Below are 9,201 nucleotides of genomic sequence, written 5' to 3'. Positions count from 1 at the left end.
TACTTGGCAGAGAGTCTTTATTCATGCAAAACAACTGAAGTCAACAGATCTTTATCAAAGAAAAAATCCATTGTAACACCGGTTTTATTGCAATAAAAGCTAAAATTAACAAGCATGTCATCAAACATCGGTCAAATCCAATTAAAGATAGGTAGCACAAGTAATGAACAGAGAGAATGACTCCATCAAGAACATAAGCAGTACAGGATTAAACCAGTCCCTCATCAGGGTCGATGAGTGTGGTCCGACTGGAGAACACATCGGCCAACATGTGTTTGGGGATCTCGGAGCCGCGGACACGCAGGGCGTAGCAGGCGTCTTCCACTTTACCCAGGCTCTGTCGCAGCGTGTACAGCTTCTTTGACACCTCATACGGGCCTGTGTTCCCGATATAAGAGAAGCCGTCGTGGATTTGCCGAAGGAATTGGCTCAGTTGGAAGGGCGTGTCGATGTCACCATTGCCTACGCTACTGATACACATCCGCATCAGCTCCCCAGTCAGGTCGGCCACCCCGAGCAGGTAGTCTGAGGGCATCACCTGGAAGGTCAGGACCTGAGCTGCATGCGGCTGGGCTTCAGCTGAGCCCTGAGATGAAAACATTACGAGAATGAATATATTAAAATAAAGAAAGAAAGAAATGATCTACACTCTCCAGGACAATTTTTTCAATACTCTTGGACAGATGGGGCACAGAAATTCAGATTTACACACCAGACTGATGTGACAACTATGTTTACAAGCTGTGATTGTTAGGTTGTGCAGTTGTACTTCTAGTAAACACACTGAGCCACAAATACGCAATTTCTCTTAAGCGTACAGATGCTTTTACTACAGAATTGAGTTTCTGCATCAACAGGAGCCCATCTACTTTGACAACAGGCAGAGTACACTAAATGACATAATGACACATAATGCTCCTAAATAAAGTACATCATAACACTGAATGTTGTCTCTGTCTGCCATCACCACTGCTCTGAAAGGAAAGGAAAAGCAAAATCATGTAGAATGAACATGCACTACTATAATAGTTGGACAGTTTGGGGAATGTACTTAGCTGTTTTGGGGTATTAGATTAAAAGATCAACACCACTCTCATTTCTGCATGCTGAATATTTAATATGTTTGAATAAAGTATCAAACTAGCTGCAAGAAATCCAGAAGCGTATTCCTCAAAATGTCAAACTATTCCTTCAAATCATGTTAGATTTGACTGCTGAAAAATGAAGAATATCTGCTCAAAACAATAAACACTGACGTCATGAATGCATGCAGCTTAACCACAACATCTTTAAATTTACCTTAACATCTACCTTCTCTGTTCTCATGAACACCAGTTTGGCATTGATCTCCTCCAGGCTGATAAGGCTGCGGTGACGGATATAGTGCAGGAATGAGACAGCCTCCACATATTCCTGGATCCCTAATGCATTAAATCACATTAAAATGGATCACCGCATGATATTGCTAGTAACATTGTGAAGTTTACACTGCTCCAGTTCCTCAGTCTAATGAATGGGATGGTGGGAGCCTTTATCTGTTTATTTATGATTTACAAAAAAATACCACTATTACTAAAAGGATAGTCAAGTATGTATCAAAAAGAGCAAAGCACACAGTATGTACAAACCCTTACACAGTATCTGCACAGTACAGATCATAAATGTAGATAATGAATCAAATAAAACCTGCTTCCTGTCTCAGTCTTTTGATTCAACAACAGTGGCCATTTTTTATGGCGGGCTGAGATGACCCCTGATTTGTTTTCTGGCCCTGTGTAAACAACAATCAAATAATCACAGGACGGAAGACTTTGTGTCTGAAGTTTACTTTGGGAGCTGCCATGGAACTTCAAAGGGGCTCCTATCTCCCTGTAGCTAACCACAGTATGCTCCAGAGAGCCTGGTTCATCTCCACTACATTCCCTTCCCTGTTCTTATTATTAGGTTTTCATTTAAAACACCACTGCTACCTTATTTACCATATATGTAACCACAGACCTACTGAACTACCTACTATTTAAAGCTACTCTTCCTAATTTCCTTTCAGAGTATAGTAAGACTCAAAACAAACCAACACCATAAGGTGCTCCTAACTATCTTTGTCCCTTCCATCACGTCCTGTTTCCTGATGAACTGTATAACAAACTGTACAAAATGCAGCCTCCAGTTTGAAGCTTGCATTAGCTGACTAATGAGTACATTTGGCAATCGAGTAGAACGCGCTGGTTACTATTAATGTGACACAACACACTAAAGTTATTCTGAAATTTAACTAACTTCAGTTCAATACAAAGGTAAAATCATCACCACACTCGGTCACTATTCAGTGTTGGAGAGTCATGAACTACATGTAATTAAACTAGTTTACAGTAGTTTGCTGATAGTTCAACTATTTACATAGCGATTCAAGTCATTAAATTACTTTTTTGTGCAGTTAACTACAGAAACTATAAACAATTTTGGAAAAGGCCCATCCAGACTGTTACCAGCAACAAGTCCAAAAGCCAGGGTGTGTCATGGTCTGGGGTCGTGTCAGTGCCCTTGGCAAAGGTTACACTTCTGTGATGGCTCCATTAATGCTGAGAAATATTTAGAGATGTTGAAGCAACACATGCTGCCTTCAAGACGACATCTTTTTCAGGGACGCCCATACAGATTTCAACAAGACAATGCAAAACCTCATACTGCACATTACCAAGGCCTGGCTGTGGAGGGAAAGGGTGCGAGAGCTGGACTGGCCTTTCTGCAGTCTTGACCTGTTCCCAATAGAGAATGTGTGTCACATTTTGAAATGCAATTTGCGCCAACGAAGACCCAGGACTGTTGTGCACCTTAAGACTTGTTTGCAGGGAGAATGGGGCAAAATGGCACCTGACACATTTAAGGTGTCCTCAGTCCATAAACGTCTTTTCAGTGTTGTGAAAGGGAACAGCAACATCACACCATGGTAAATGTTTTACTGCCCCAGCTTTATTTGGAATGTGTTGCAGACATCAGGATTGAAGTGAATGTTTATTTTGAACAAAGAATAAAATTGATGAGGTTTCACGTCAAATTTGCTGCTGTATAGTTTTCAATGTGATACAAGACACAGACGATTTACACATCACTATTTTCAGTTTTAATTTTGATTGTACATACTGTCCCAACTTTTTCTGATTTGGGGTTGTACTTGGAAGCGCTTTTTGTAAGTAGCTTTAGTTAAGCACACTAGATTTCTCCCTAGCTTTGCTATAGTTCAGCTTCTTCCATTGTGAAGTAATTGGTAGCTTGCAAAGCTGTGCTTTCCAAGTAGCTCCCCCAACACTGTCGCTAATGTTACCCAAAACAAATACATTAGCTTTAGATGCTAAAGCCTTCGCAAGAAAGAACGCCAAATCTGAATAAAATCTTCTGAGTCCTTTGGGTGCTTTTAATGCCTTCCATCTCAAAAAGTCAAACTGATGTAAACCCTGGTTGTTGCTTTTTGTCCCACTGTCTTTTTGTAAAAGAATACAACACAGTGTGGATATAACATGACAAGGTTGCAGACTTTGATGGAGGCAGATAGAGTTTAGTTCCTGTTTATTCCCAGGCACTGTTAGTGTTATTTACTCTGAAGCTGCAGTTACCTGTCAGTCAGCGAGATCAGGGAAAAAAAAAAACACAGAGTTACTGTAGCTAATGAATAAACAATGATTTGGGGAAAGCTGACTGGAAAACACAAAGATTTACTGGCTTGGTGGTTGGAAAAGTTGAAGGATGAGCTTAACTACTGCATGCTGGCTTGAAAAATATGGCACACACTCCTGTAGTGAAAATATTGAATAATAGATGCACAATAACCTTCATTAAATGCATGAATGTCCACAGATGATTTAAAGATTAACTGAACTTAATGCCTGACCACAAAGTGGTTCAGTGACTTGTAGGTGAACCCTGGAAAAAGCCCCACGAGAACATTTGCATCTTCCATGTCTCATAGCTGCCAGCAGGATCAAGCTAAAGAGATTATCAAAGCTGGCCTGTTATCAGTGGTAATTCTATTCAGATCTAGCCCACAACATCTTGAATGGTTCATATATATATTTATTTATTTTTTTAAGCAGACCCATTACACAGGCCTAGAGACATCAAGCCAAGATTATCTGGAGAGCCCATGTAGCCCAGTCTCAATATAATAAAGACGATAAAAATGGGGGAAGAAACGAAAGGACAAATTGGTGGGAACTGCCTGGTCACGTTGCGGAGGATACAGCCGAGTGACCACAATTGAAAAATGACTTCCCCGGCTGCTAGATAAGAGCTCACCCTAGTTCCCAGAAATGTTTTCTCCAAGCTCTGCAGACATTTTGGCTACACTAAAAAGAAGTAATATTGATGCTAGTGGGAAAACAGCCTTATTAGAAGGTGCGTCTCTCACATCCAGGCGTGCATCAAGGTAATGCTCCTACACTGTCAGCGACTTTACAATAAATCCAAAGCGCAAAGATGAAGATGGTGACCAACGTGACCAGGCACAGCACAGATAATTCCTCATGAAAGCTCCTGTGTAATTAACTTTGAACCATGTCCTTTGTTGGAGTTTACTTGTCAATTCAAAGATTTATTAATGACTAATATGATCAGACTTTGATCCAACTTACAATAGTGAACAAACAAATACAATCTATGTTCAAATAATAACACACAAATCATTGTATGGCCCTTTTCCATGTTCAATATATCAGTGAAACATTCACAGTTTAGGCTGGGAAACTATGTGAGCCCCTAAAGGCCACAAAGAGCCACTATGGAAAGACTGATCAAACTACAGCTGAATTAAGAACTACCCATATAATTTCCAATTTTAGGGCTTTGGTGGTGCAAAAAAGTATATTTGTACAGTTATTTCCCTGACAACTTAGCCTTAAACATTTCTGCATGCACTCTTATGCTAGACCACAATGCACTGCAAAAATATCAAATACTGAAACAAACAACAAACAATATACTAGGTGTATGAAAACTCACCTGGAGTGAAGGCTCTGTGAAACTGATAGATGTCCTCCCCTCTAAGCTCTTCAGCTATTTGACCAATTTTCTGCCTGACTCCATCCAGTTTTACATCTGCTTCGTTCAGAGCATCCTCTGCATCTGGCAAACTTCCAATCCGGAGAAAACCCACAGAAGAAAAGTTAAAAATACAAGATCTTCGAGTTACACATTACTTTAAAATACCAACCAAAACAGAGGTTATACTGTGTTATTCCACTGTCTGTAACACAAACTCTGAAACTGGGAACCACAACACAGACAAAACTTTGGAGTTGTCAGAGTAACCAGCTGAACACTGTTTATCATTTAAAGCATTTCAGTTTAATTCCATAACCTCCCTTCTATTACACCACCTCCATAACAATATTTAAAAACTGATGTAGACTGACCCAAATGTGAAAGATATATTAATGCTTTAAAGTTTTCTTTTTTACTTTGTTGATGATTATTTTGGGACATAACTGGAATTAGCTTTCATTAACCCCAGAAAACAGACTTCTGTTTCCAGAAAAGCAGAACTATTTAAATTAAATCTACTGCAATTACATGCAAGTCAGCAAATTGAGAAGCATTCTCCCTTTCAATCTGAATAAAGTGAAGAAATCTGTTATCCTTTTACAAATGAAACTGCAACATTTGTCATGTCTTTCTAGAACAGTACATACCTGGTCACTCTATGCAAAAGAAAAATGCTCCTCTTGCTTTCAATGGTAATGTCTCGGGAGATCTTAACAAGATGCTCATATTTGTCATGTTTGGTGTCAAGCTCCTGCTGGAAAACTTAAAAATTAAACAACAAATTAGTCTGAACACAAATATGTTTAAAACACTAATGAAATATTGCAACAACGTGGGTGAAAAAGGTAAGCTAAATGCAGCTGCAGTTGCCCAGCGGATGCAGTTACCTTTGAAAGCAGCAATGACAGGTAAGGACAGATTGGCCTGTGCTGCATCACAGATTTTCTTTGGACACCCTTCACCTGACACAAAGCAGAAAAAGTCAGGTGATGGTGCAGTTACCATCTAAACTCACGTTGTCAAATTAAAGAGGAACTCCATCAATTTTTGATAATCTATGCTACTGGTAGTTCAAGTCAGTTTTTAATCAAGACAGCAGCACAAATTCATTGGCCCCAGCTTCTCAAGAGAGTAAATGTCTTCTCCTTTCTTGTTCCTTTATGATAGTAAAGTGACAAAATTTGTTTTTGGACTGCTGGTCTGACAAATCAAGCGATCTCAAGACATTAGTTTGAGCTCCGGGAAAAGATGACAGGAGGGACCACTTACTAATAAACTGATTGCCTTGACTTAGTGTATGATCTTGGCAAATAGTACTATAATAAGAATAGGACAGACTGACGTTTTAATCATCAGTATACTACTTTTTTTTCTCACTGCAGTTCACTCTCAACAGCTATCACACTGCATGCCAGTTTTATTAACTTTATTAACAACAACACCTGCATGAAAACGTGATTATTCTTCGCTTAGTCTCCAAATCTAGACTTACCTTCGCGGTTACTCATGCCTTCGGTGTTGCAATTTATTCCTCCAATCGATTTAACTATGTTAAACTCGGTCAGGCTTAACTCTATATATTAACAGCCTTAGCTACTAATGTCCGAACTGCCAACCAGATATAATGCTAGCAAAGCACTGCAACTGAACGCTTCTTTACATCTGTCAAGGATTATCTAGGTCATACGACAAACCAGGTCAGAAAAGTGACCATCACTGACCGATAATAAACAGACTAAATAGAGTCTAAACGTTCTTCAATACGAAAACAATCGTGTTATTCGTTTTTCACAACAGGTATTCATGCTGGTCTCGTATCATCATGGAGCTTTTGCGCTGTTTACACGTGCAACCGGAATTGAGGAGCAGTGGATTATGGGAGATGTAGTAACGCAATAGAAAGTGGCATTTGTTTAATTACAGGTTTTCCACCTTTCTAAAGTCATATAAACCCACGTGCTTTTAAAAAATTCTATTGATTTAAATCATAAGCTGGTCAAATTTGTATTGTCATTATTATTATCATTGTTGTTGTTATTATCTTAAGATGCTCAACCAGTCTTGAAATATAAGTAAACCAGTTAGGCCTATACTTTTATATTTGGCTGTTTTTCTTTTTTTAATGAAACATTGTGTTGTATTTGACTGTTGCGATTGCTGTATCGACACTATACTCTCGGTACAGAAGCAGTGTCTTATATTTTAATGCTAATACTTTCGGACTTTTGCTAAAGTACATTTTTTGTATGCAGGACCTTTAACTATAACACTGTATTTTTACACTAAGTAGTACTTTTGCTTAAGTAAACGATGCAAGTACTGCTTCCACCACTGCATCTGGGAGTGGCACGACCTTGCTGTTGCAGCCAAAAGCACTTCTGTTTCAAAACCCAGATTGAGCAACCAGTCTTAGGCAGTCGGCCATCCTATACTGGTCAGTATCATTTGCCCACTAGTAAAGTATGGTTCATCCAACCTTTCTTGATCAGATTACTCGCTTCTTTCCAGAAACCCCTCCTCCAGGGACTCTTGCAGACTGTGTACGTGCAACACGACTGGTGCCATCTTAAGCTTGCGCTTTGCCCCTGCTGCACAGCACACCGCTACTCCCTGTCATCCAGAAACCCGTTGCATTTATTAGTGTGGCGGGTAATTAACCCCAGAGATCTGAATAATTACATCTTTATCTGAACATTAGTGTATACTTCATAAAAATCAAATCGGATTTTGTTACAGTATACATTTCGACAGGCGATTTCACTCCATCTTATCCACCACCATGAGCTTCATAAGCCGCCCACTAACCCACCAGTCAGTCTAATCATAACAGCAGCAAAAGCATTATGAAGAGGATTCTTTTGTTGTGAGAAAGGAATTTCACATATGCGAGCCCGGAATGAGGGCAAATCACTGACGTTGACTAGTGATGCCTTCAGGCTCCCTTCAAGTTCAAGTTTTACATCTGCTTGGTGTTCAAAGCCTCCTATGGAATAATAATAACAGTACAGCTGCTCTTATATAGCTTTTTACAAGCTGCGGTACTGTTTATAAATCAAGTCGTACACAGCTGTTTTGTGCTACTGTAAGAAGTAAGTGTGCATCACGAATGTCAGTGGTTCTCCAAGCAAAAGCTGAAATGGGCTACAGTACATCACTTGTCCTTAAGTAAAAGTGAAATTCCACATTGTAAAAAATGTAAGTAGCCTAATTCAAAAGACAACATAGTAAAGCCACTATGGGCTCAGCCAAGTATTATGAAGTATTAAAAATAAAATTACTTAGCCTATCATGTAGGAAATGTCATTTGAGATTGTTATATAATTTTATATATTCTGAATATCTTATTGTATTCTATTGTAAATACAGATGCATTAATGCTGCCAAAAATATAATATGTCTGGGGGGGTCTGTTGTTTATTTCATTTTTTTAGTGGTTATGGCTTTATTGGGGTGGCTGTGGCTCATGAGGTAGGGCAGTCGTCTCCTGACCAGCAAGTTGGTGGTTTGACTCCTGGTCTCCCCGCATGCCTAAGTGTCCCTGAGCAAGACACTGAACCCCGAATTGCTCCCGGTGGCTTGACTGGCACCAGTGCATGGCAGCCTGTCGTCATCGGTGTGTGAATGGTGTATGATCTTCTGTAAAGGGCTTTGGCCAGTGCAACACACTGTGAGAAAGCGCTATATAAAATACAGTCCATTTATTTCATATGTTATGTTTTTTTGTCCCCCACAAACTCACCCACAAACTGTCCACACTAGGTCTGCACCCCACCCTCTGTGACTGGCTCCTGGACTTTCTGACTGGCAGGTCCCAGACTGTCAGGATTGGCAATAGTACTTCAGCCAACATTGTTAGGAACACTGGCACCCCACAGGGATGTGTCCTCAGTCCCATCCTCTACACCCTGTTCACCCACAACTGTGTTGCCTCCCACAAAGACAACATCATCCTAAAGTTCATGGACGATACCGCAGTGATAGGTCGTATAATTGGTGGGGACAAAGCAGCCTATAGGAGGGAGGTGGCCAGTCTGGTGTCATGGTGAAAGGACAATAATCTCAGCCTCAACATGGACAAGACGAAGGAGATGACGGTGGACACAAGGAAGGAGAGGAGAACTCATCAGACACTGTTCATCCGGGGGATCAAAGTGGAGGGGATGAGCA

At 40.1% G+C, this 9,201-nt stretch overlaps 1 protein-coding gene across 2 annotated transcripts; it reads right to left on the bottom strand.

The window, feature by feature from the left end:
- On the bottom strand, nucleotides 1–6,894 carry tsnax (translin-associated factor X). 2 transcript variants are annotated; one of them, XM_020604098.1, is made up of 6 exons: nucleotides 6,527–6,894; nucleotides 5,922–5,996; nucleotides 5,682–5,796; nucleotides 4,993–5,123; nucleotides 1,312–1,421; nucleotides 1–586 (listed from the first exon to the last, which is right to left on the bottom strand). In XM_020604098.1, exons 1-6 carry the CDS (start codon nucleotides 6,540–6,542, stop codon nucleotides 209–211), a joined length of 825 nt encoding a protein of 274 aa, XP_020459754.1. In that variant the 5' UTR covers nucleotides 6,543–6,894; the 3' UTR covers nucleotides 1–208. The 2 variants fall into 2 exon arrangements, with proteins under 2 accessions (XP_020459754.1, XP_020459745.1); XM_020604089.1 differs by having other exon boundaries at nucleotides 1,300–1,421; nucleotides 6,527–6,893.
- Between the last annotated feature and the right edge of the window lie 2,307 nt (nucleotides 6,895–9,201).

The sequence above is a fragment of the Monopterus albus genome, unplaced genomic scaffold, assembly GCF_001952655.1.
Source record: "Monopterus albus unplaced genomic scaffold, M_albus_1.0 scaffold3.1, whole genome shotgun sequence".
In the NCBI taxonomy this organism is placed as follows: Eukaryota; Metazoa; Chordata; class Actinopteri; order Synbranchiformes; family Synbranchidae; genus Monopterus; species Monopterus albus.
The sequence above is the reverse complement of the archived record's forward strand: the minus strand, read 5'-3'. Positions and strand labels throughout refer to the sequence as shown.